This window comes from Oryctolagus cuniculus, chromosome 5, assembly GCF_964237555.1.
Source record: "Oryctolagus cuniculus chromosome 5, mOryCun1.1, whole genome shotgun sequence".
Taxonomy (NCBI): domain Eukaryota; kingdom Metazoa; phylum Chordata; class Mammalia; order Lagomorpha; family Leporidae; genus Oryctolagus; species Oryctolagus cuniculus.
Window position 1 is genome coordinate 169,781,051 of NC_091436.1, and position 25,418 is coordinate 169,806,468.

The 25,418-nt window shown below is 52.9% G+C and overlaps 5 protein-coding genes and 2 non-coding genes across 8 annotated transcripts; 5 read left to right on the plus strand and 2 right to left on the minus strand.

Annotated features, from left to right (window-relative positions):
- The first annotated feature begins 1,324 nt into the window (after positions 1-1,324).
- On the plus strand, positions 1,325-4,676 carry LOC103345141 (olfactory receptor 2B2). Its single transcript, XM_017337680.3, has 2 exons — positions 1,325-1,878; positions 2,349-4,676. The coding sequence occupies exon 2, from the start codon at positions 3,599-3,601 to the stop codon at positions 4,535-4,537; it is 939 nt and encodes a 312-aa protein (XP_017193169.2). The 5' UTR covers positions 1,325-1,878; positions 2,349-3,598; the 3' UTR covers positions 4,538-4,676.
- A 5,235-nt stretch (positions 4,677-9,911) lies between these two features.
- Positions 9,912-9,982, plus strand: TRNAG-GCC (transfer RNA glycine (anticodon GCC)). Its single transcript has one exon. It is a non-coding gene; the product is annotated as a tRNA-Gly (tRNA).
- Positions 9,983-10,330: 348 nt separating this feature from the next.
- On the plus strand, positions 10,331-10,402 carry TRNAM-CAU (transfer RNA methionine (anticodon CAU)). Its single transcript has one exon. It is a non-coding gene; the product is annotated as a tRNA-Met (tRNA).
- A 1,106-nt stretch (positions 10,403-11,508) lies between these two features.
- On the minus strand, positions 11,509-16,979 carry LOC138849850 (histone H2B type 1-C/E/F/G/I). 2 transcript variants are annotated; one of them, XM_070074890.1, is made up of 3 exons: positions 16,136-16,979; positions 14,912-15,129; positions 11,509-12,003 (listed from the first exon to the last, which is right to left on the minus strand). In XM_070074890.1, exon 1 carries the CDS (start codon positions 16,927-16,929, stop codon positions 16,549-16,551), a length of 381 nt encoding a protein of 126 aa, XP_069930991.1. In that variant the 5' UTR covers positions 16,930-16,979; the 3' UTR covers positions 11,509-12,003; positions 14,912-15,129; positions 16,136-16,548. The 2 variants fall into 2 exon arrangements, with proteins under 2 accessions (XP_069930991.1, XP_069930990.1); XM_070074889.1 differs by having other exon boundaries at positions 11,509-15,129.
- Positions 16,980-17,259: 280 nt separating this feature from the next.
- LOC100347535 (histone H2A type 1) lies at positions 17,260-17,797 on the plus strand. The gene has a single exon (XM_002721624.5). The coding sequence runs from the start codon at positions 17,309-17,311 to the stop codon at positions 17,699-17,701; it is 393 nt and encodes a 130-aa protein (XP_002721670.1). The 5' UTR covers positions 17,260-17,308; the 3' UTR covers positions 17,702-17,797.
- Positions 17,798-18,945: 1,148 nt separating this feature from the next.
- Positions 18,946-23,619, plus strand: LOC138849849 (histone H3.1). The gene has a single exon (XM_070074888.1). The coding sequence runs from the start codon at positions 19,285-19,287 to the stop codon at positions 19,693-19,695; it is 411 nt and encodes a 136-aa protein (XP_069930989.1). The 5' UTR covers positions 18,946-19,284; the 3' UTR covers positions 19,696-23,619.
- Positions 22,516-22,956, minus strand: LOC100347019 (histone H2A type 1-H). The gene has a single exon (XM_002721622.5). The coding sequence runs from the start codon at positions 22,928-22,930 to the stop codon at positions 22,544-22,546; it is 387 nt and encodes a 128-aa protein (XP_002721668.1). The 5' UTR covers positions 22,931-22,956; the 3' UTR covers positions 22,516-22,543.
- Positions 23,620-25,418: the final 1,799 nt, after the last annotated feature.

A 25,418-nucleotide genomic window follows, 5' to 3' on the forward strand; every position in this document is an offset into this window, starting at 1 on the left:
GGAAAACTCTGTAGGTCCTTCCTGGCTTCCAGGCTGGGTCAGCAAAGGACTTTGGAAATGGTCTCCACTTGTGCACACTCGGTCCATTCTGCAGAAAGAATACTCATTTTTATGCATTTCTTGTTTACTCTTTCGTTTGCTTTCTTTTAAAACTATGATTCTAGAGCCGGCGCCGTGGCTCAATAGGCTAATCCTCCACCTTGCGGCGCCGGCACACCGGGTTCTAGTCCCGGTTGGGGCGCCGGATTCTGTCCCGGTTGCCCCTCTTCCAGGCCAGCTCTCTGCTATGGCCAGGGAGTGCAGTGGAGGATGGCCCAGGTGCTTGGGCCCTGCACCCCATGGGAGACCAGGAAAAGCACCTGGCTCCTGGCTCCTGCCAGGATCAGCGCGGTGCGCCGGCTGCAGCGGCGGCCATTGGAGGGTGAACCAGCGGCAAAAGGAAGACCTTTCTCTCTCTGTCTCTCTCTCACTGTCCACTCTGCCTGTCAAAAAAAAAAATAAAATAAAATAAAACTATGATTCTGTTTGTTTGAATTATAACTGAGGGTGGTTGATGAGGCACAGCAGGTTGAGCTTCTACTTGGGAGCCCCATATCAGAGCACTGGTTTAAGTTTAAGTCCTGGCTACTCTGTTTCTGACCCAGCTTCTGGCTAATGCACCCTGGGAGGCAGCAGCTGATGGTCCAAGGTTTGGACCCCTACCACCCATGGAGGAAACCTGAATAGGGTTCTGGGCTCCTGAACTCAGACTGGCCCAGCCCTGGCTATATTAGGCATTTGGAAGTGAACCACCTGATGGATGCTCTCTCTGTCTCTCTGTCTCTCTGTGTGTCACTCTCCATTTCAGATAGATGGAAATAAATAAAATAGACATTAAAAAGTTAAAACCTGTTAAAAAATTGTGAAAAAAAATCACACACTTATACAAGTTTTCCCCTGTGCACCCCATCTGTATTCTTACTCTTCTGTCCAGAGGTAACCACTGCTATTTAAAAAATCTTTTTTAATGTGCATAGAATTTTAATGTGTCTTCTCCAGGTTTACAGTAAGCTCCATCCTCCACTCCCTTTTCTCCTTCTCTTCTTTCCTCCAATAGTGCCCTCTGCTTCTCCTTAGTTGCGTTCATTAATTATCTAAAAATCATACTTTTAAAAATTATTCTTATTTTCTCATGTAACCCATAGAGACATATACAGAAAACCATATCTGACTGCTTTAGATAATTAATTTTTAAAGGATACATTTATTTATTTGAGAGACAGAGCTACACAGAGAGAGAGACAGAGAGAGAGAGAGAGGCCTTCCCTCCACTGCTTCACTGCCCAGATGGCCACGCTGGGCCGAGCTGAATCCAGCGGAGAATTCGTTCCCTCGGGAATGGCTTTTGTGAGCAAATCAGTGATGAGAGAGGAACTTGTGCAGAGTTTCTCCCTGACCCCACGGCGCGCGGGTGACTTCTATAAACCACGGGGAAGAGCTTCGCAATCTAGTAACTGAGATCTCTGCCAGAGATCCAGACACACACCATACTGACAGAGAAAGCATTTGTGTTGGAGATGGTTTTGGACAAATGACTGGGAAAGTCTTTAAAAATACCCGGAGCAGTGGACGCCCGGAGTTCTGAGCAGTGTGACGTCAGCCCCCACGTCTGGCCACCTGCAGTCCAGAGCTTTGTCCTTCCGTCCTGCTGACTCTGAGCAGAGACCTCGCTACTTGCTATACACTGGGTGAGGCTAGCGAAGTTGATCAGATTCCATCGAACCAACGGAAGGTCACGGGAGAAGGCATCGTCTCTGTGTCGCTTCAGTCAATCCTATTTGAAATCAAGCCTTCTTGGACGTAAAGATAAACTGACCTATCTCAGTGCTTCAGGTGAAGGTAAGTAGGTTATGTTTCTAAAAATTATTAAATACAGTTACATTAAAATTGAATATTGTTTTTTAACCCATGTGCAATCTCTATGGAAAACTGGAACGTTAGAGCAAGTCAGTCTTTGGTTCTACTCTCCAGTTTGCTACTTAGTAGCTCTAGGTTCTTGGAAAAGTAGTTAAATTAATAAATTTAGTTTCTGCCTACAAAGTTAACTTTTTATGAAGGGGAAATTGTTTTTGACTGACCTCCTTATACTGTTAAGTCAGTCTACTAGCTGTGTAAAAACTACTATTTCCATCCTGACACTGCACAAAATGACAGAGTCGGAGCTTCATTTCACAGGGACATGAGCTGTAAAAGGAAACAGTTTTCATGCTGACAGGAACATGATGTCCCAGAAAACGACCTGACTAACTTCTCTGTTGCCCAGTTTGGGACTAACTCTGGCTTTTCTTGTCTCCGTTTTCTTTCCACAGTGCAGCTTTAAAGAGGCTCCCAAGACTGTTCTTTTTGAAAGTTGAAGTTCAGACATGGAACAAGGGAATTCTGGAGAAAGATAACTGACATCAAGGAAACCAAGCCCTGGTGAGACAGGAGGTAACGGTGAGCATTCATGCGGGCAAATATTCTACAATGCGGGCCAGATATTCCGAGGTGATCACGGAGAACAATTGTAAAGTTGCCATCAGCAGCTTTTTAAAAGTTCTCTTCCATTAACTCCTGTTTTAACTCCGTAGGGATGTTCTTTCTGCTCTGCTTGGTATCCTACACAGTGCAAATGTTTTGTTTTGCTGCCCGGTTGAATGCCTGCTTTTCAAAATGGGAGTCCGATTATCTGGGGATTCTGGCAATGTAGTTTCCTTGAAAGCAGAGACTCCTGCTCTGTGGCCTTGAAGGTGGTAGCCACAGTCACAAGCAATTGGAACAGACGTCAGCAGTAAGTCATCAGCAGCCCATCTGATGTAACTCAGACGTGCAGATAAGGACAAACTAGCTTTTGTTTTTTGTTTTGTTTTTCGGTTATCACCAAACACTTGACTCCTAAAATACAAAATGACAACACAACTATCGCATCTAAAGATATACGTTCATGAGTGGATTAATAGTTAAGGTTTCTGTGTGTTTGGAAGATGGACAAATGCACACACAGGAGGGGTGAAGCAGGCAGAGCTGGAGAATTCAGGCCTCTGAAATCTCCCATTTCCTGCCTCATCGCTTTCCTGCCCCTCCACTGCCACTCTGCTCCGGTCTTCCTGCCCAGTTGAGAACTATCTTCCCCTTCCTTGAGCCCAGACAACAGATCATGAGAGCATGTTATTATAGCAGGATGCACCAACATACTCTCACGGCACATTTGCAGGTGATGAAGCAGTTTCTCACTTTTGTAAGTGTGAGCACCGAAGCTCAGAGTGAGGGCATCCACTGATTAAAGGAAGCTGATGGAATGCTCTCCTTCTTCTGGGATCGTCGGCAGAGAGAGCTTCTTAGACACTGTCTTTACTGAGAACTAAGGAGAGGGACCAGACTGAACGAGGCACCAAGCCAAGGCCATGTGCAGGGGAGGCTACATTCCACTACACATTCTCACAGTATTAGCAGGATCAATCTTAAATTCAAGAAAATCACTAGAAAAAACTGATGACAGTTAACTGACATAGTCAATAGGTATGTGTTTATTAACTTACTGACGTCTGGTGTTTAAGGAAACCAAGCTGAGCCATTGATCATGAATTGGGGAAACGATAGCGCCCCCCAGGAGTTCGTTCTGTTGGGTTTCTCAGATCGGCCGTGGCTGGAGTTCCCGCTCTTTGTGGTCTTCCTGGTCTCCTACATCTTGACCATCTTTGGCAACGTGGCGATCATGCTGGTCTCCCGCCTGGACTCCAAACTCCACACCCCCATGTACTTCTTCCTCACCAACCTGTCACTCCTGGACCTCTGCTACACCACCAGCACGGTCCCGCAGATGCTGGTAAACATATGCAGCACCAGGAAGGTCATTAGTTACGGCGGCTGCGTGGCCCAGCTCTTCATTTTCCTGGCCTTGGGCTCCACGGAATGCCTGCTGCTGGGCGTGATGTCCTTCGACAGGTTTGTGGCCATTTGCCGGCCTCTCCATTACTCAGTCATCATGCACCAGAGGCTCTGCCTGCAGCTGGCAGCTGCATCCTGGGTTAGTGGCTTCAGCAACTCCGTGTTGCAGTCCACCTGGACCCTTCAGATGCCCCTGTGCGGCCACAAGGAAGTGGACCACTTCTTCTGTGAAGTCCCCGCGCTGCTCAAGCTGTCCTGTGTTGACACGACAGCAAACGAGGCAGAGCTGTTCTTCATCAGTGTGCTCTTCCTTTTGATACCTGTGACGCTCATCCTTATATCGTACGCTTTTATCGTCCAAGCGGTGTTGAGAATGAAGTCGGCTGAAGGTCAGCGAAAGGCATTTGGGACCTGTGGCTCCCACCTCATTGTGGTGACACTGTTTTACGGGACAGCCATCTACATGTATCTGCAGCCACCATCCCCGGCCTCCAAGGACCGGGGCAAGATGGTTTCTCTTTTCTATGGAATCATCACACCCATGCTGAACCCCCTCATCTACACTCTTAGGAACAAGGAGGTAAAGGGGGCTTTTAAGAGGTTGATTGCAAGGGTCTTATTACAAAAATGAAACACGCAAGTGGTAGACCATGTTAAAGACTTGATCCTTGTGTAGCTTAATAAGTTAATTTCCTCTAAATTATTTTATTCTGAGTGCCATTAGAAAGATTACTGTGAACTTCTTCAAATAAAGTGTCACTCACAGAGAACCATGTTTGTTTCCAGTGCTTAAGCGTATTCATTGCACAAGTCTTTCATGGTCCCCCAAACAGTGTCACCTTAAAATTCAGACTCTTAGCTTAGGAATTCTTTTCATAGACACAAAACATCTGTATACATATACACATGTGTTCACACACACACAGATGCCACAATTTTTTTTATACAATTGTATATTCAATAGAAGTCTGTAAAAACAGCCCATGATCCTCTTCTTTTGATTATAGGTGTAAGGTTCACACTATTCTGTGTAGCATAGTGCTAAACTGTATACAGCATTTCTCTTCTGCAGCTCCACTCAGAGCTCCCATTCTCTTCTTTCTGTACTTTCCACTTCTAAGTCGGAGTCTTATTCCAGTCCTTCTACCAAATAAAATTCTAGTTATATTTTAGACCTGAACCAAATAATCTTTTGACCTTTTTAATGATCCCCCAACTACATATATTATTCTCTATCCTTTTAATCTGTAAAGCACTTACAATTTATTTTTTTTCCATTGAGTTTTTTTTTAACTTTTATTTAATGAATATAAATTTCCAAAGTACGGCTTATGAATTACAATGGCTTCTCCCCCATAACGTCCCTCCCACCCGCAACCCTCCCCTTTCCCACTCCCTCTCCCCTTCCATTCACATCAAGATTCATTTTCGATTCTCTTTATATACAGAAGATCAGTTTAGCATACATTAAGTAAAGATTTCAACAGTTTGCTCCCACACAGAAACATAAAGTGAAAAATAATAGATGATTTTTTTAAATGATGATGAAATCAGATCAGACCTATTGTCATGTTTAATCCCAGTGAGAGTCAAGTTGGGAATTGATAATTTCTTTCTTTTTTTTTTTTACAGAAGTTCAGTTTAGTATACATTAAGTAAAGATTTCAACAGTTTGCACCCCCATAGAAACACAAAGTGAAATATACTGTTTGAGTACTCGTTATAGCATTAAGCCTCAATGTACAGCACATTAAGGACAGAGATCCTACATGAGGAGTAAGTGCACAGTGACTCCTGTTGTTGACTTTACAAATCGACACTCCTGTCTATGGCATCAGTAATCTCCCTATGCTCCAGTCACGAGTTTCCAAGGCTATGGAAGCCTTTTGAGTTCTCCGACTCTTATCTTGTTTAGACAAGGTCATAGTCAAAGTGGAGGTTCTCTCCTCCCTTCAGAGAAAGGTACCTCCTTCTTTGAAGACCTGTTCTTTCCACTGGGATCTCACTCACAGAGATCCCTCATTTAGGTTTTTTTGTTTTTGTTTTTGTTTTTGTTTTTGTTTTTGTTTTTTTTCCGGAGTGTCTTGGCTTTCCATGCCTGAAATACTCTCATGGGCTTTTCAGCCGGATCTGAATGCCTTTAGGGCTGATTCTGAGGCCAGAGAAGCACTTACAATTTAAATAATTAAAAAGAACACCACATAATGATGCCCATTACTTGGAGAAGGCATTTTTTCTTGTGCAAGAAGAGAAGTCTATTAACTCCATATTGGTCCCCTTGACGTAACACAGGTCATAACTTACGCTTCTTCCTGATGGCACTTAGAACTCGAAGTGCTGAAGCTGTTCTCACCCTGTGAATGATTACTTGGTTGGTTTTGTGGTTTGCTGCACTGCGGTCAAATGCTTCTTCGCTTCCCTTCTTTTTTCCCATGTTTTTTCTATCAAACATGCTGGCATCCTATGGCTTGCATCCTGAATGTTCCATTTCTGGTCAAGCTCCCTGCTAATGTCCTGGGAAAAGCAGCAAATGATGACCCAAGTGTGTGTTTGGGCCCCTGTCACCCACATGAGAGACCTGGATGAAGCTCCTGGCTCTGGCTTGGCCCAGCCCTGGCTGTTGTGATCATCTGGGAATGAACCAACGAATGGAAGATCTCTCTCTTTCTCTCTGTATCTCTGTCTCTTCCTCTCTCTCTCTACAGCTCTTTCAAATAAATTAAATAACTCTTTAAAAATGAGTTTGTATGCTTTTCTCTTATTAATGTGTCTTTCGTCATAGGAATGTGGATGGTGACACTTAGGATGAGTGAAGACAAATGCTACGCCTCCCTGCCCCTGTGAGCTCTCTCTCTCTCTCCCCCTACCTATCGTATGAGTTTATACTGATAACTGACTTTAATCCAATACCACATGATCCATTCCAGTCTTTCCCTTGCTTATTTATGAATTATTTCCCTAACAGTGAGAAAGCCAGCTTCCAGCCTATACTTTATTTATTTGTCTTAGAGTTTTTAGAAACATGTATGTATTTATTTGAGGAGCAGAGTGACAGAGAGAGGGAGAGAGCTGTTGGTGGCAACAGCTGGGTCTGAACCGGGCGAACAGAGCCAGGTGTCAGGAACTCCATCCTGGTCCATCACGTGGGTGCCAGGGGCCTTTGGCCACCTTCTGCTGCCTTCTCTGGTGCATTTACAGGAGCCTGGACTGGGAGCAGAGCAATGGGGGCACAGCTACGGCTGAACCCACTGTGCCACAAGGTCAGCCCCTACTTGTTTGTTTACCCCAAGTATTCAAGCACTGTAGCTTCAGACTTGAAGACTCACTTGCCCTAGCGAGGCACTCCCACCAAATAGAGGACAGTGTTCACGTAGTTATTTCAGATTTGGCCTTAAGGCATCCGGTCAAGTGCTTTTCAGAGTCACTTAGATTACCTCCTGTGTTCCGCATCAGTTGCAGTGAGGCTATGACATATATTTGTAATACAGGGGTTTCACTTGTCATAGTTGGCATTCCATCCAAGATGAACTGACACCCTGGTTATCTCTGAAAAAACTTGCTTATAGTTAATTTGACTTTTTGTGGTATCAAATCCCCTAATTGGCTTTCACAAAATGCATAGAGCTGGATGTCCATTCTTATTTCTGTGCCTTTGCGGAATGCAGTCCGACAGCACGTGGCCTTTGCTGTCTCCCGTCTTTCACTCACTGAAGTGCATTTTAGATTTGTCCGTGTTGCCCTGCGGATCAGCAGCAGTCTCCAGTCATCACCGAGTGGTTTTCCAGGCTATTGGGCCAGGCACAGCTCCCACTGCCCTGTGGGAGCACATCTTGGCTGCTTCTGGCTGTGTGTCTAAGACTAACACTGCTGTGAGTGTTGATGTACATGTTTCTGTGCTTGCGACGGTTGGATCATAGTTTGGTTTATATTTAACTTTATAAAAACTGCCAAGCTGTCTTGCAAATGACTTGCTTCGCACCCTCACCAGTAGGAGATGAGAGTTCTCGTAGCTCTACATTATGGTCAGCATTTGGTGATGTCCGTGTTTTGGGCTTTGCTATTCTGATAGGTTTGTAGTGACATCCCACTGTTATTTAATTTGCATTCCCCTAATAAATGATACAAAGCATCTCTTAATACGCAGTTTGCTTTCCGTATGTACTTGGTGACGTGTCTGTTTCAGATATTTCGGACTGTACAGGTGAACTTTAAGAGATCTTCATAGTGACAGTGTTGCACTTCACCCTAGCCCTGCCATGTGGAAAACAACTGGAAGGTAAAGAAACACCCTGTCCCTTGTGCCCCAGGAAACAGTCTATTGGGAACTGTCACCGCGCTACAGTGGGAAATAGACGTCCGGGTGGACTTCGCTCCTGCTTCCCGCCACACAGCTCCCGTGGTCCTGGGAACTCTGCAGTGACGAGGGCCTCATGAGCTCGCTGTGGCGATCACTGGCCGTTGGGGTCACCAGAAAGAGCCAGGCACAGTAGGATGGTTGGGACTTCCAGCCCCACCCGCCGATCTGGGGACGCAGCTCCTGCCCCTGCGTAGTCATTTAATCAGAGGTGCTAGGTACTGAAACCGCCATTGCAATCCAAGGTGATGGGGCGCGCAAAACTCCCAGGCGGCCCCTGCCAGCTCCAGGAGACAGAACCTCCTGAGCTTGGGATCCTTCCAGCCCCTGACCTGTGCGCTTCTGTATCCGTATAGTCACTGCATGGCTTACAACCTCTAGAAGAATCCAGAACACAGGTAGAGTGTGTTTTAACTCTGATCTGGTCAGCAAACCACCAGGGGGCCTGCGAGCTGTGACCGGGCCAGCCCCGTAAAGCAGAGCCCGGGGTGCTGTGGACGGATGCCGGGTCCAGGTGGTCAACATCGCAGCGGAAGTAACCCAGGACTCTCAGTGTGGACGGAGTGCATTCGCCCACGCAGGCAAGAACCCCACTTGGCCGGGGTCAGAAGCACCAGGAGTACACGGCTTCACTCCCTTCCTCGCGCGGGTTACGATGAGAACTCTCATTACTTTCCGGAGAAGCCCTGGAACCCAGGGCTGCACGGTGTGACTTTCCGGGCACAGCCGGGCCTCGGGCACCGGGAAGCGCGGAGCCCTGTGCACAGGGCGGGCCGGAGGAGGACCGTTTTACAAAGGAGGCCTGGGCTGGCTGCAGCGCACCGCACTTTCTCTAGAAATGTGAAATTCCCAGGATCAGCGGGGCCTTGCAGGGAGGTTGGCAAGGCAAAGCCTGCGAGTTAACCTGACTGTTCCTTATCCCGGGAGGTCCCGGGGTGACATCGGGTCATCTGAAGGGGAGGGGGTGGCTCCTCCAAAGTGGCCTTGTGAGGACGCCAGGCACGGGCCCTCCCAGCTGCCACGCGGCTCTGTCCGCAGCAGGGCCACGGAATGGGGCCCGCGAGAAGGCCACAGCCAAGGCCACCCTGTCCTGTAACACAAGAGGTCAACGAGAGAAAAGCAGTAAATGCCTTCTGGCACTGAGGCTTGGGAACGAAGTCCAGAGGTCCAGGTGGAGGGAGCGTGGACAGCCCTGCAGGGCCGGGCCGCAGTGGCGGCAGGCTAGGCCTGCGGTCAGCCGCCCCTGGGCAGCTCGCTCCGTCCCGGCGTGGGCGCGGAGGGCTGCGCCGCCTCCCCGCACGGTCGCGGCCTGCGGTCAGCCGCCCCTGGGCAGCTCGCTCCGTCCCGGCGTGGGCGCGGAGGGCTGCGCCGCCTCCCCGCACGGTCGCGGCCTGCGGTCAGCCGCCCCTGGGCAGCTCGCTCCGTCCCGGCGAAGTTCCTCCCGCGCAGCCATCTTCCTCAAGGCGGCACCGCGGGCCTGCGGGGTTGCAGGGGAGCTTTTCCCCGGACTAAAGAGCGGACGTTGTGAGGCCCTCGTCAGAGCGGAGAGCTAGCTCAGCGTTCTGGAAAGAAGAAAAAAAAAAAAAAAAAGCTTGGTAAAATTAAAAGAGAAAGCCTTTAAACCATTAGCAAAGGAGCTATTTCTCGCCAGGCATTGGTGGTTCAGTGGTAGAATTCTCGCCTGCCACGCGGGAGGCCCGGGTTCGATTCCCGGCCAATGCAGCAGTGGTAATCTTTTGACTTTCCTAAACATCTCATATAAATTATTCTACTGCAGAGGTCTTGAATGTCCCCAACTAGTGCGCGTGTTTTTTTGCTCATTCAAACTTTCTGACTCCGCACAGCTGCGATCGCCTCCTCCAGGAGCCCGGGGCAGGCAGACCGGCGGCTTCCCCGAAGAAGCTCGCGCTGTCGGATGCTTGAGGTCCACGTTTGCGAAGCTCATTTTCCTGTCTGAGGCAGGAAGAGAACTAATAGTCGTAAGGAAAAAACATTTTAAAAGGAAAATCAAAAAAGCCGTAAGAGAAAATGCTTTTAAAAGGCTAACTTCAAAGGCTTTCTCTCGTGAACAGCAGAGTGGCGCAGCGGAAGCGTGCTGGGCCCATAACCCAGAGGTCGATGGATCGAAACCATCCTCTGCTAGCCTCTTTTTTCCCCTCCCCTTTTAACTCGGGTCAGAAGCAAGAGGCACAAAAGTGAAATACTCCGCGGCCAAGAACCATAAACCGATTAGCTCAAAGACGCGTTCCTCGGCTTGTGACGCTGGGGCGAGCACGCGCGCTGAGGGTTCCAAGGAGCCGGAGGCGGTGCGCTCGTGTCTGTTGCCAAGATCTGGCTAAGGAGACCGGGGGTGATCAGCAACGCCCAGCCATCTCCTCCCCACGTTTTCCTCCTTGACATTCACCTCTGTGTAGCAGAGCTCATTTTACTTGTTCATTTAGTGTTTCCTCCCCGATGGGAAGCAAATTCACAAGGAGAGCGACTTTTGTTTCGGCCCGTGGTTGCCATTTTCCCCAGAACGTGGCCTGGCACATGTTAGGTACTGGTGATCTGGCAAATGCCGCTAAAAAATCGCCAATTTATAATTCACGGCCGCCAATGCTTGACATTCTTCACCATGTTTCACCCTGCGGGAAGCTACAGAGGGGTGCGAGAATGGTCTAGTATTTCACACCGTGACATACCGACTACAGATCATTTACATAAACAAGACACGAAATGTAAGTGCCCCTGGATTCCAGCTCCATCCTGCGATCCACTCTCGGGCGTGAATCTGAAGTTAGAGGTCGATGAGAAGACAGTTTCTGTCTGACACGAATGGTAAAAGCAGATTCTCAGTGAGAATTTTCCAATCCCACACATCAGCAGCTCGTGTGATTTCTCTGTGAAAAATATTAAAAAAAGAAAGGAAGGGGAAAAAAGCCCCAATATGAACATTCTATTTTGTCCTGGGTCCTATTTAAGACGCCGATTCTTATTCAGCTCTTGGATATTGTGACCGAGGTCAGAACACCCTTTCAAAGTGGACAATCCAGGCAGCCTCAGAATTTCCTACGAGGGGTGAATTCTCTCTGAAGATTTTCGAACTGGTGAGCATAAACACAACAAGGGAACAGTCGTGCAGCCATTTTGCAAAGGATCCCAGACCATGGGCCCTGCAAGCACCGTTTCTGTCCACCTGCTTTTCCAAGCTCCAAGCAAGCCGTGCCATCTGCGGGTTTGTTGCAGGTCCACGTGGAGCAAGCCTGTTTTTTTTTTTTTTTAACTTTTATTTAATGAATATAAATTTCCAAAGTACAGCTTATGGATTACAATGGCTTCCCCCCCATAACGTCCCTCCCACCTGCAACCCTCCCCTCTCCCACTCCCTCTCCCCTTCCATTCACATCAAGATTCATTTTCGATTCTCTTTATCTACAGAAGATCAGTTTAGCATACATTAAGTAAAGATTTCAACAGTTGAGCAGGCCTGTTTTTAACACCATTTCCACAGGACGGAGACGCTGATCACTGTTCACGGAGGAGGAGGAGGCCAGGAGCAGACAAGCCAGTGGACCACAGGGAACCAGTGACGGTGGCTGCCAGGTGGCTGAGGGTCAGAACTCGTGCCTCCTGAGTCCTCGAAGCATTCATGCAGCTGCCCACTCCACAGCCTGGGATGAGATTTCCAAGTCGCAGAGTCCCTGCAGGCCCGACTCTCCTGGTATGGGGCGTCACTCTGCCGGCAGGAAACCTGGTGAGGTCTGGAGGAACAAAATGGACTGAGACTCTTCCCCTGCCCCCACCCTCCTGTCCACACTCAGCCCCTGGAATTGTCAAAGTCAACACAAATACAGAGAGGAATCTCCAATAAAGGGACTTGGTGGGGAGGGATAAAGACCAGGATTGCAGTCTGGAAACAGCCGGGGCCGCTTCCAGCGTGTCCAGAGAACAAAGGGAGGATGAGGGCTTCCCTGGGCCACGAAACCCTCACGCATGGTTTGCAAGGAAGGCCCACTGGTCCTCTGGTGCGAGTGGGAGTGAAGCTGTCCACGGCCAATACCACTCTTGTTGCTCATCTTCTGGATGCTGCCCCAGGCCGTTTCAGTGTTCTGGCTTTCATAGCCAGGCGCTAATTAGTGGTGTTCTACCTGCTCCTGAACACACAGGCCCTTCTCAGTGCTGTGGAGAGAAATCCCTTCCCTCACAGGCAGCAGAGGGGCGGACCCTGCCCTGGGCGCCAGGGAAAGGCCCAGGCCCCTGGCCTCTGACAGCCAGACCTTGGACATTGTCACCAGGACTCAGGGAAGTAGCATTCGGATTCAAAATGTTCACAAACGACTGCTTTGCTCTTAAAAAACATGTTTCCTTATTCAGGAGATGCAAACTGACATTCCCTCAAGAATTCGGGCATGGTGCTATTTCTTTCTTTAAGTCTGACAAAGACAGCCAGTTCTTCCTGCTTCTCACAGGAGTGGAGGTCAATGAAATCCCTAATCACAGACAGAGAGCTGACCTAGACAGGATCTGAGCCTGTGTCCCCTGTAGTGGAACATTGGGAATGGGGGGTGGAGGCAGGGGAGACTGTTCTGGAAACAGGAACACTGGCAGAGAGGCCACAGCACAGAAAAAGGGGCTGGGCTTCAGCCTGATTCCAGGCCCCTCCACCTTCCTTCCTTCCTGCTTTTGTTCATTGTAAGACAGGCAAGAAAGCAACACTCCCTAGAGAGCAACGAGGACATTTCAGAGTCAGGATCAAAGGAGAGTAAAGATAGAATGTGTCACAATAACAAAGCCAAGGGAGGTGCATATGCTAATCACTAGCTATGACAACCATTTGATCACTCCCTATTGTTTGTTCACATGTATGAAAACATCACACCGTGTCCCCTTAATGTATATAACTGATGTATTAATTGAAATATTAAGGGGCCAGTGCTGTGTTCAGAGGGTCAAGCCCCCTGTGTCCATGGCATCCCACATGATTCAAGTCCCAGCTGCTCCACTTCCCATCCAGCTCCCTGCCGCTGTGCCTGGGAGAGCCGAAGATGGCCCAAGCTCTGGGGTCAGAGAGTTCCAGGTTCATGGCTCCCGCCTGGCCTAGCCCCAGCTGTTGTGGCCATTTGGGGACTGAACCAGCCAATGCAAGATTTCTTTTTCTTTCTGTCTTTCCCTTTCTATGTATCTCTGCCTTTCAAATAAATACATCTTTTAAAAATATTGGTTAAAATATAAGACAGATGTAACACAACAAGCAAAGAACATATTAAAAAAAAAAAGCAAAGATCCATATAACTCTTCAATCCACACTAAACAACTCCAAACATTTTTTACCGCCGTCACCTCGTTGCTGTGAGTGAAGAATTTAGTTTTTCTTTCAACCACTTTATCCCGTGCCCCGCCCAGAGAGGCCAAGAGGGGAGGGGGTTTTCAGCTGAGGATCTAGAAAGCTGGGAAGGCCGGGGTGTCTGACCTGGGCCTGGCAGGGTCAATAGACCAGACAGCTTTCATGGGCTGAGGTTTTGTTTGTGGCCAGAGATCCTGAGCGAGATGACTGGATGATGGCAGCAGACGTTGGTTTTGTTTAGTCTGTAGCGTGTTATATATATACACATATAATTATAAGTTGCCAGTATTGAAAAACTAGATTAGATGAAGACGCATGTCCTCTTGGAAAGCTGAAAGGCTCCCTGTCTGTGCCCACACAGCTACAAAGGCAACTTGTGAGCGGCGTGGGCGGGCCTTGTGCTCCTCTGTTCTCTGTGGCTCCCCCAGGCCCCCACGTCCCACACGCCAGCTGCTCTGGTGCCACGCTCGGTCTCACGGCAGAATTAAAAGAACAGTGGGACACGTCTTGGTCAGTATCTCTTCCAGAACTAGAGAAAGGGAACAGTGTCGGAAGGCTGCGTGCTTCAGGGAGAACAGCCAAGGGCACTTTTTGTGCACATGAGGCCTGGTCTCTCACACCCAGCCACTTTTGCTTTCATCGGCTGAGACCTCAGGGGCAATCAGCTTTTCACCTCTGGTTTAGGAAATTTCAACGGTCACTTTAGCCATTTCAGCAAAGAGAATTTGGAAGAGCAGGCTGGGATTGAAGCATGGAAAACAGTCCTAAGCGCTGTTAAGAACTGAATGGGGGGAAGGGTCGGCGTTGTGGCGTACTGGGTATGGTACCCGTTTGAGCACTGGCTGCTCCACTCTGATCCAGTTGCCTGCTAATGGTCTGGAAAAGCAAACCCTTGGGCCCCTGCACCTACATGGGAGACGTGGATGCAGTCCCTGGCCCAGCCCTAGCTGTTGTGGCCACTTGGGGATGGAAGATGGTTTTCTCCCTCTCTCTCTGTGACTCAGTCTTTCAAATAAATAAATCTCAGCGTTAAGTCTTAATCTCCGACGTGAATGGTAATGGAGACAGGGCTCTGGTGGCCTCACAGAGGAAGAGAGGGCAGCGTTGGAGGGCACAAGGCAGGCCGTGGGTAGGCATAAAACAAGGGGAGAGAGACTCAGCCCTGCTGAGGCTTTGATAGCCAGAGGGCGAGAAAGTAAGTCTGTAGTTTAGGCCTCTGTGCTGTGTGAATCCTATCAAGTGAAGCCCGGTTGCAGCGGGATGCGTGGAAGAGAAAGTCTCTCTCCAAAGAAGGTACGCGAGTGGAACTTTGGAAGAGAACTCACAGGTGCTTAAAGGAAAAGGGCAAAAGGAAGACTGCGAAGTGACTGAGATGACCAGGATGACAGCGGCCTGTTCGTGGTGGGCGAACTGCGCCTTAAACCGCGTGATTATCGTCCTCCCGGGTCAGACAGGGGGCGGGCAGCAACCCCGCAAAAGCCGCCTGGAGACGGTCGGTGCTTCTGAGGACCGGAACCAGAAAGCGTAATCCTGTTGTCTGGTCCTAGGGTACAGAACGTTCAGTTTGTATTGAGCAACTCAGACCACACCCAACACGACCGTCCCTCCGTCTACCCCGCCCCCCGCCGGCCTGGCACGCGCGCGTTCCTGCGGATGCGGGGACAGCGGGGTCAGCGTCGCTCCGCGGAGCCTCCCGCCCCAGTGCCAGGCGGGAGGGAGCCGTCCGCGGGCCGCGCTCCTGCGCCCTGGCCACGAGAGGGCAGCGCGTCCGGCTCCGGAGCGGCCAGGGGCGCCCGCGTCGGGCAGGACACTTCGGGGACCCGCCGCAGGGCCCGGGCCGGCTCGGCCGTGCCAAAGCCCCTTCCCCGGCCTCGAGCCCCCTGCCCTGCCCCGACCCTCGGGCGCGGCTGCCTCACCCCCCACGCGGGGCTCTCCGGCTTCCGTCACAGGAACCTGAGGGCGGCTCCCACCGTCCACACTGGGAGCGCGGGATCAGACCTGAGAGCCCCGCCCGCCTGAGTCCGGCTCCCACCGTCCACACTGGGAGCGCGGGATCAGACCTGAGAGCCGCGCCCGCCTCAGAGCACGGACCTCCCACCGTCCACACTGGGAGCGCGGGATCAGACCTGAGAGCCCCGCCCGCCTCAGAGTCCGGCTCCCACCGTCCACACTGGGAGCGCGGGACACACTTCCAGATCCACGTCTGCCTCAGAGCACGGACCTCCCACCGTCCACACTGGGAGCGCGGGATCAGACCTGAGAGCCGCGCCTGCCTGAGTCCGGCTCCCACCGTCCACACTGGGTGCGCGGGATCAGATCTGAGAGCGGCGCCCGCCTCAGAGCACGGACCTCCCACCGCCCACACTGGGAGCGCGGGACACACTTCCAGATCCGCGTCTGCCTCAGAGCACGGACCTCCCACCGTCCACACTGAGCGCGGGACCACCGGACCGAGCGCCGCGCCCGCCTCAGAGACGGACCTCCCACCGTCCAGACTGAGCGCCGCGCCCGCATCAGAGCCCCAGCTCCCTGTACAGGAGGGCGCCCACCTGAGAGCGCGGGGACCCGAGTCGGCGGCTCTTATCCTAAAGCTTCATGTCCGCGCCGCGCCCACCCCTTCCCGGGCACAGTGCGAGGACTTTATAAAGCCCAAGCCCCCCACCGAGAGGCGTCCTCGGAGCAGTACCTGGGCTGACGGAAAAGCCGCCATTCCACTTCCGCGCCACCGCAGGCACTGGCCAATCACGGCGGGGGGCGGGTGCTCGGACGGCGCCGCCGCCCAATCAGGGTCCTCAACGGCCTCGGGGGAAGCGGAGACGGGCAGATGCCTCTGCCACTGCAAGACCTCGCCCCTCACTCCCACCACACGACATAACACAACACAACAGCACAGCTGCTTCTCCTGAGAACGTGGTGGCTCTGAAAAGAGCCTTTGGGTCCGCCACGAGTCGATGACGAGCGTCTACTTGGAGCTGGTGTACTTGGTGACGGCCTTGGTGCCCTCGGACACGGCGTGCTTGGCCAGCTCGCCGGGCAGCAGCAGGCGCACGGCCGTCTGGATCTCGCGCGACGTGATGGTCGAGCGCTTGTTGTAGTGCGCCAGGCGCGACGCCTCGCCGGCGATGCGCTCGAAGATGTCGTTGACGAACGAGTTCATGATGCCCATGGCCTTGGACGAGATGCCGGTGTCGGGGTGCACCTGCTTGAGCACCTTGTACACGTAGACCGAGTAGCTCTCCTTGCGGCTGCGCTTGCGCTTCTTGCCGTCCTTCTTCTGCGCCTTGGTCACCGCCTTCTTGGAGCCCTTCTTCGGGGCCGGCGCAGACTTCGCGGGCTCGGGCATGCTGCAAACCTCTGAGTCTTCTAGCGCGAAGAAACCAAGTGTGGGCCAGCTCACGCACCTCGACTATTTGTTTGGTGCGGATGCAAATGAGGGGTTGCAGCGATTCGGGTTTTCATTGGCTCGTTTAGTGTCTTCCTCTCTGATAGGCTAGCTTTGATCCTGCACTCTGATTGGTTCCTTTTGCATCTCCCGCCTCCGGGACGATGGCCTTTGAACTTAAGGAAATTGGAGCGGGCCTGGCTTTACTGCTGCTTTCTGATTGGCTGCAGTTTGCATCCGGCCACTGGCATAGGCTGCTTCAGGAAACCACAGCAGGGTATAAGTAGCTGGTAGCGGGTCCGCTGTTTCACGTTGCTGAGACTTGATTTGGCAGGTGATCATGTCTGGACGCGGCAAGCAGGGCGGCAAGGCGCGCGCCAAGGCCAAGACGCGCTCGTCGCGGGCCGGGCTGCAGTTCCCCGTGGGCCGCGTGCACCGGCTGCTGCGCAAGGGCAACTACGCCGAGCGCGTGGGCGCCGGCGCGCCCGTGTACCTGGCGGCCGTGCTCGAGTACCTCACGGCCGAGATCCTGGAGCTGGCGGGCAACGCGGCGCGCGACAACAAGAAGACGCGCATCATCCCGCGCCACCTGCAGCTGGCCATCCGCAACGACGAGGAGCTCAACAAGCTGCTGGGCAAGGTCACCATCGCGCAGGGCGGCGTGCTGCCCAACATCCAGGCCGTGCTGCTGCCCAAGAAGACCGAGAGCCACCACAAGGCCAAGGGCAAGTGAGCGCGCGCCGCCCGCCCCGGCCCGCGCCCGCACCAAAGGCTCTTTTCAGAGCCACCATGGCGTCCACGAAAGAACTGAACACTCGTTAGGAACGCTGTATGAATATTTCTAATTAAGCACGCAGAAACAGCAATGTTGGGTTTTGCAGACCCGGAGAACCGGCTCTTGTGTCCGCTGGTCACTCCCTACTCCTACAAGGTGACCCGTTGTGTATGTAGGCTGTGGTGCAGGGGGTCCAAGCATTCCAAGCAGCTTTCCCTGCCAGCTTTCCCTGCTTCCCCAGGGGCGGAGTGGGGCAGAAGAACGCGGGACTTCGCCCCATCCCCGGCTCTGGTGAAGTCAGGCCGGCGTGCTGGGCTCTGCTGACCCGGGGAGTTCCGAGTGCGCACAGATACGCTGCCCTGGGCTGAGAGGACGAGGCGACACGCCCAGGTCTCCCTCAGTCTGCCGGTGCCGGGCTTCCGCGAGCACTGGGACGGCTGTGGGTGCTGGCGCCACGCGAGCCCGTCGGCGCAAGTCCACCTGCACCGTCCGGTGGGGTCTGATAGACTCCGACTCTGCCGTTACTGTCCCTTGACTCAGGGCCTGCGGGACTCTACGCACCCTCCCCGGGCGGGCAGCTCTCCCGGCGGGGCCGACGTGCCGGGCTAACGTTACCGCGGCTGCAGGGAGCCCCAGCGGCAGAGGCGTCTGCCCGCCTCCGCTCCCCGGGGCCGCTGACGGCCCTGATTGGGCGGCGGCGCCGTCCGAGAGCCCGCCCCCCGCCGTGATTGGCCAGCGCCTGCCGCGGCGCGGAAGTGAAATGGCGGCTCTCCGTCGGCGGCGGAGCTGATCTCGGGGGGGCTGGGTCTCTAGTCCTCGCGGAAGTGAAATGGCGGCTCTCCGTCGGCGGTGGAGCTGGTCTCGGGGGCTGGGTCTCTAGTCCTCGCGGAAGTGAAATGGCGGCTCTCCGTCAGCGGCGGAGCTGGTCTCGGGGGGCTGGGTCTCTAGTCCTCGCTCCGAGCCCTGGAAGGGGTCGGGGCGGCGCGGACAGGAAGCTTCAGGATAAGCGCCGGGCGAGTCGGGTCCCGCGCTCAGAGTGGGCGCCTGACGGGGCAGGGAACCGAAGCTGAGGCGACCGCGGCTCTCAGGCCGGGGTCCCGCGCTCCCGGAGGGGACGGTGGGAGGTGGGCGCTCTGAGGCGCGCGCGGCTCCCGGGCCGGGGTGGGAGCCGTTCCTCAGGGACCCCGTGACGGAAGCTGGGGAGGCTACGATCGCGCCGCTCCGCGTTCGCATCCAGCTGAGGCGGTCAAAAGAGTCGAACAAAAACGCGTTTCCTGAAGAACGGTTCGCGCTCCATTCAAAAATCCTCTCCGTGGGCGGAACACGACCGCGATTGGTCCAAAGCAGCGAACGAAATGTGACGTCAGGAGCCGTGACCCGGATCCGAAGGGCGGGAATAGCCAAACGCACAATGGAGTTCCCTCCAATCGGGTTCCGCCCGCCACAGCTCTGCCCAATCAGGGCCGCATGAGCAGTATAAGTGCTGGCCGCCGGCGCGGGCTCTCGGTTGCTCGCTCTCGCAGCGCGTAGGATTCCCAGGCATGGCCCGCACGAAGCAGACGGCGCGCAAGTCGACGGGCGGCAAGGCGCCGCGCAAGCAGCTGGCCACCAAGGCGGCCCGCAAGAGCGCCCCGGCCACGGGCGGCGTCAAGAAGCCGCACCGCTACCGGCCCGGCACGGTGGCGCTGCGCGAGATCCGGCGCTACCAGAAGTCCACCGAGCTGCTCATCCGCAAGCTGCCCTTCCAGCGCCTGGTGCGCGAGATCGCGCAGGACTTCAAGACGGACCTGCGCTTCCAGAGCTCGGCCGTCATGGCGCTGCAGGAGGCCTGCGAGGCCTACCTCGTCGGCCTCTTCGAGGACACCAACCTCTGCGCCATCCACGCCAAGCGCGTCACCATCATGCCCAAGGACATCCAGCTGGCGCGCCGCATCCGCGGGGAGCGGGCCTGAGCCTGGCGCCCCCACCCCCACCCCAAAGGCTCTTTTCAGAGCCACACACGTGCGCTGGGGAACTGTAACTGCTGTGCCTTTGGTCGGTGAGGTTGTTCACATAAATGTAGGTTCTAGTCAGGCGTCCATACAACCCAACACGTGGGTTGTTAGCCAGGGAGACCGCCTCTACTAGGCTGCTGTGTTCTGACGTCACTGACTGCTTTGCTACTTACCAGGTCCATTGTCCCCCACCTGTGTGCTCCTAGAGTTCCCTGTCACCCCATACGTGGTTCCTTTCTCCTAAGGTGCACCTTCAAAGACAGGCATTTGTTGGCCTGGATATTCCCCACAAATGTAGACAGCTCTTCTATATGCTAGACAAATCAAAGAATGGGCAGCGGGAAATGTTTTACTAAGTGTAAGTAAAGACTAACCTAGGTGCACTTGTGGGCAAGTACACTGCCGGAATGTATTGAGAATTCTACATGTGTTAACCATTGTGTGCAATCTGTGTGACTTTCTGGCAAGTTGGTCTGTGTGATTGTTACGTCTGGCCACCCTCAGCTTGTGAGATGTAAATGGAGAAGATGTATTTTATATTGAATCTTTTTAATTTGGTTGCATATTTGGAAGGTAGAGACACCAAAGATTACCCACGGCCAGCAACAGCCAGGTCTGGGCAGGCCAAAGCCAGGAGCCCAGAACTTAGTCCAGGCTCCTATGTGGGTAGGAGAGACCCAAGTACTTAGCCATCAGCACTGTCTCCAAGGGGCGTCCATGAGCAGGAAGCTGCATCAGAGGCAAAGTGGGGGCCCAGGCATCCTGAGTGGGGGCTCTAGGTCTATGCCAAAGGCCCACTCCTACATTCAGCTCTAGAAAGCAGTCCATTCCCATCTGCTTCACTGGCCTCTCTGCCACTCAGTTTCCACTGATTCCTTGCTGAGTCATTGTTGCTGCATGAGCTCGCTGCTGGAACTGCTACAAATGTCTCGTGCTCATTGCCTCCCTGCATTCATGGAGAAGGACCAGCGTGATTTACACAATATGGAACGTAGAATTCCCAAATTGCACCATATTGAAGCAATGGTCTAAAGCTTTCTATTGGAATCACCACCTTAAACAAAAATAAAGTACTAAGCACCCCCTCTCTGCTGTTTCCCTTCCTCTGAAAAGGGAGACCCACAATTCTGGAGGGAAACAAAGCCCCCAGGACCACTTGGTGGTGGCAGGGCCTGCTGACCCAAATGCCAGACAGACTGGCATCGCTGAGTGTGTAAGCACTGCATCCATTTCTTTGGGCTGAGAACCCAACAATTATAAGATCAGGAATGTCCATAGATATCCCTAGGCCTGCACCCTGCCCTGGAGATGTAGCCAATACACTCTTGCCATTAATTTCTGGCTGTGGTCACACGACACAGTGTTTATTCAGGAGCCCTGGGGAATTACGTTTATGTGCATGTGCATATAAATCATTCCCTATCTGGTAGCTTAGCTAAGCTCTTTCTCCACTTTGTTCTCATCTCCCATACAGGCATCAGTAGCAGTGGCACACAATGAGTACCCAGTGGCAATACATCATTTTGGCTCCTCTAATGGCAGGTAGATCCACTTATTGCAAGGATCATGGGAAAAGTACAGTAGTTTCCTGATGAACGTTCATGGTATGTATTTTCTTTCCTGGAGATTCAGAAGAATTTCAGAAGGTAGAGTTAAGTCTGGGGTAGCAATTAGTACGCAAAAAAATCCTTGCAACTAACAGTGACCTACAAATCCCTTCTGGCTCCTGCTTGTCTCCATCCTTTGCCTTTTGCCAACACTGAGCCTCTCGTCATTTTTTGCACTCATCACACGCTATGAGCTGTAAGTGACCTGCACTGCCTGGTTCTCAGCTTCCTTTACGTTCAATTCAGATGCTCCCTTCCAGACTCGACTCCTTGCTACTCCCAGTCCGTGTGTTCTCTTTAGTTATTCTTGATATGGTGCTGGATTGCTTTGTCTTCTTCCCCAGTAGACTGCACTTCTTCAGGACAAGCAGTGTTGTGTTAGCGCTCTAATGCGTGGCACTTAGGAACAAATCCATTAGAAATTAATGCAAGAGGAAAAAGAAACAGTCTGTAGCTGAATTTCCAGACATAGAACTGTTATGCGGTATAAATGGTATTATCGGGGCCTAGATTGAAAACGTATAGAAATTCGGACGTGGGGACCTTTGACCTCACCCTTCTCAAAGTGGCTTCCCAGCAGGGATCACTCTCCAACGGCGGGCGCCTACTCATTAGCGCCGCCGGCAGCAGCTTAAAGGCACTCAGGGCCATGAGCGTCAGCAAGTGCGAGCCGCCTGGCCTGGCCACCTACTCACCCGGCAATGCCTCACTCAGCAATGCTTAGGAAACGGGATTGGAAGAGGAGAAAACCCAGGTACCACGAGATTCCAAGTATCACACAGAACGAACAGAAGAACATCAGGTGTTGTGAAGGACCCAGTAAAACACACGTGCGACTCGGGGGTCACTAGGTAACAGGCACGCACATCGGAAAACACTTGCTTTCTAAAGCTAACGGCCTCCATACAGCACAGCCGTCGTCCTTTTCTGGACAACAGGGTCTCGGAAACCGCTCAGCGAGGGCTCAGGACACGCTGGTGTCAGCTAGTGCATTGTGAGGGAGCCACACTCCGAGTAAGCACGAGACCAGGACTCCCGCACCCGTGAACCCGCCACTCCGGGCAGACTCGGCCTGGCCCCGCAGCTGCCGCACGGGCCGGACCCAGGACTCGGCGCCGCCGATCGGCGTCGGACTTTCGGCAGTGCCGCCTTTTCCCGACTCCGGAAGTGGCTCTGAAAAGAGCCGTTGTCCTCGCGCCTCACTTGGCCTTGTGGTGGCTCTCGGTCTTCTTGGGCAGCAGCACGGCCTGGATGTTGGGCAGCACGCCGCCCTGCGCGATGGTGACCTTGCCCAGCAGCTTGTTGAGCTCCTCGTCGTTGCGGATGGCCAGCTGCAGGTGGCGCGGGATGATGCGCGTCTTCTTGTTGTCGCGCGCCGCGTTGCCCGCCAGCTCCAGGATCTCGGCCGTCAGGTACTCGAGCACGGCCGCCAGGTACACGGGCGCGCCGGCGCCCACGCGCTCGGCGTAGTTGCCCTTGCGCAGCAGCCGGTGCACGCGGCCCACGGGGAACTGCAGCCCGGCCCGCGACGAGCGCGTCTTGGCCTTGGCGCGCGCCTTGCCGCCCTGCTTGCCGCGTCCAGACATGGCTGCACACAACGCCGGTTTGGAACGACAGGAAACGCCGGGAAAACAGATACTTTATAGTCTCCTATCAGCACAGAAGCGACGCGCTGCGATTGGCTCCGCGGGTACTTTCCTTTAGGCCAATGGAACACGGTTATGTAGGATATATGGTTTCATTGGACGAAACTGGCATCTGACGTCATCATAACATGTAGACCAATCACAACTCATCTGGTCTGCCTCTAATTTGCATAACCGCCTATACATAAGGGCAACAAAGCAAGCTTGCCGCTGCTGTCTGCAGTCGTTTTGGCGAGGGTCTTTGATGTGTGAGTAGGGATGCGTGAGTTGGTGACCACAGCCCCCGCTCCTAAAAAGGGTTCCAAGAAGGCGGTGACCAAGGCGCAGAAGAAGGGCGCAGCCGCAAGGAGAGGTGCTCAAGCAGGTGGGCCCTGACACCGGCATCTCGTCCAAGGCTACTTGGAGCTGGTGTACTTGGTGACAGCCTTGGGAGCGCGCGCCTTGGCCCGCACCTAACCCTGAAGGCACTTCTCATGAGCCTTCCACGTTGTCAGCGGGCGCCAGTTCACTTGTGGAAATGCCTGTCTTTACCTGGTTTTATGTGCACTGTGTGGTTTTCCAGTTTTCTTTCGGAGTCTCCGAGACTTATCCATGAATTAGAGCTCGGCTCCTGAATGGCCCGCAGAGCACGGCCTTCCTCCTGGACCTGTCAGTCTGGCTGTGTTAATGGCCGTGTTATTGAGCACCTGTAGAAGTGTAGGTGACGAATAAAAGCACACGTGTCAGTGTACTCCTGAAGTAGTTTTGAGAGCCTAAATTAAATTGGAGTGGAGGATGGAAGGAGGAGGGGAGAGGAGCTTAATCCGACAGCTTAGGGCTGAGTCGTTATAGAAAAGACCCACACTGCTCCGCAGCGACTTCGCATTCTCAGATCCAACCAGGAGGCAGCAATCGCCCCTCCACGTGGTAGAGTCTCCCATCCCAGGGCCTTGCCTCCCTGTGCTGTGGCACATCGCAGCCATAGCCCACGTAGATTCAGTGTAAGCAGTTTAATGTTTTCTCCCCAAGTTTTTGTTATAAAATGTTCTATGTATTTACTTGAAAGGCAGAATTAGAGAGAGACACCCAGAGATTTTCCATCCGCTGGTTCGCTCCCCAGATGGCTGCTAGCACTGGGCCAGGCCGAAGCCAGGATCCTGGAACTCCATCCAGGTCTCACAAGCAGCTAACAGTGATCCAAGGACTTGGACTACCTTCTGCTGCTTTCCCAGGTGCATTAACAGGGAGCTGGATGGGAAGTTGAAGTGTTAGGTAGGAAGTCAGATATGAGCTTATGTGTCTAACAGGCCATATGTCCAGCATATGCATCTGCATCTCAAAGTCATCCCGGTATTCCCATCCTGCCCTGCCCCCTTCTACCTGATAACCTGCCAGGTGGGGGTCCCGCCCCTTCTGCCTGACAAATCTTCCACAGTCTCCCAGATGCAGCCCAGTACCTGCATTTCAAACACCCTGCTCTGATCCCCATTCTCTAGGGGGTCCTGCTCACCCTTCCTCTGAACCCAGGATGGCACCAGCTAGGCTTCCTCCTGTCTGATACCTTCAAGGGAAAACTCAGATAGGAGCTTCTTAATATTTACATCCATAAAATCCTTTGTTTCAGGAGGAGATGTGAGAAGACAAAGACCCATCTCCTTAAAAACCCCCGGCCTCAACTGGACTGGGCGCTCAGCCCTCTGCCTCTCTGCTGAGTCGCCCGCCTGCCTGGCCAGGTGTACTTCACTCAGCCATGTAACCTCGCTCCCCCCACCCCAGTCCGAGCGACTGGGCACTCTCAGGTCCTGTCTGGAGAGGTGCCCATCGGTTCTTACAGATGTCCCTTCCCTAATAAACTTTGCTACCTTTCACTTTCCACTACTCTGTCTCACGCCTGAATTCTTTCTTGCATGATGACAAGAGCTCTGCCATTCTCTGGTAACAGAAGCATCCAGGACTTGAACCAGTTCTCATATTGGATGCCAGCATTGCAGGCAGAAGCTTAACCCACTGTACCATAAGCCCCAAGACACTCTGTTAGGAAAAAGTTGCAGAGTGGTGCCTCCTCAACTGGTCTTTCAGGTGGCCTTTGGGGGAGGGAGGGATGAAGGCAATAGGGTATGAGACCAATTGAGATTCAGGGGCTAGAATGCATTCCCTTGTTTATCTATCTTTTGGGCAATGAGCAAGAATGGTAGAGGCTTAAGTCTTTGTTCCATCCTTCTGACTTTTTGAAAACTCAGTGCCCATTTTTTCAAATGCTCTCTGTCATGCCGCTGGTAGTTTAGGAAATTTGTCTCAGGACCAGTCCTTCGTTCTGGGAGCATCTCTGACAGCTCCATGGGACCCTTTCATTGCAGAGGCCTCTTTGTGTGGAATTTTTGTTTTAACTTTGTTCTTAAGGCGAACCTCGAGATGCACTTTTTGCATCCAACCACACTTCCTTGTTTGT

Coding starts and splice junctions, on each gene's coding strand:
- LOC103345141 (XM_017337680.3), top strand. CDS start 3,599: ATGAATTGGGGAAACGATAGCGCCCCCCAGGAGTTCGTTCTGTTGGGT.
- LOC138849850 (XM_070074890.1), bottom strand. CDS start 16,929: ATGCCCGAGCCCGCGAAGTCTGCGCCGGCCCCGAAGAAGGGCTCCAAG.
- LOC100347535 (XM_002721624.5), top strand. CDS start 17,309: ATGTCTGGACGCGGCAAGCAGGGCGGCAAGGCGCGCGCCAAGGCCAAG.
- LOC138849849 (XM_070074888.1), top strand. CDS start 19,285: ATGGCCCGCACGAAGCAGACGGCGCGCAAGTCGACGGGCGGCAAGGCG.
- LOC100347019 (XM_002721622.5), bottom strand. CDS start 22,930: ATGTCTGGACGCGGCAAGCAGGGCGGCAAGGCGCGCGCCAAGGCCAAG.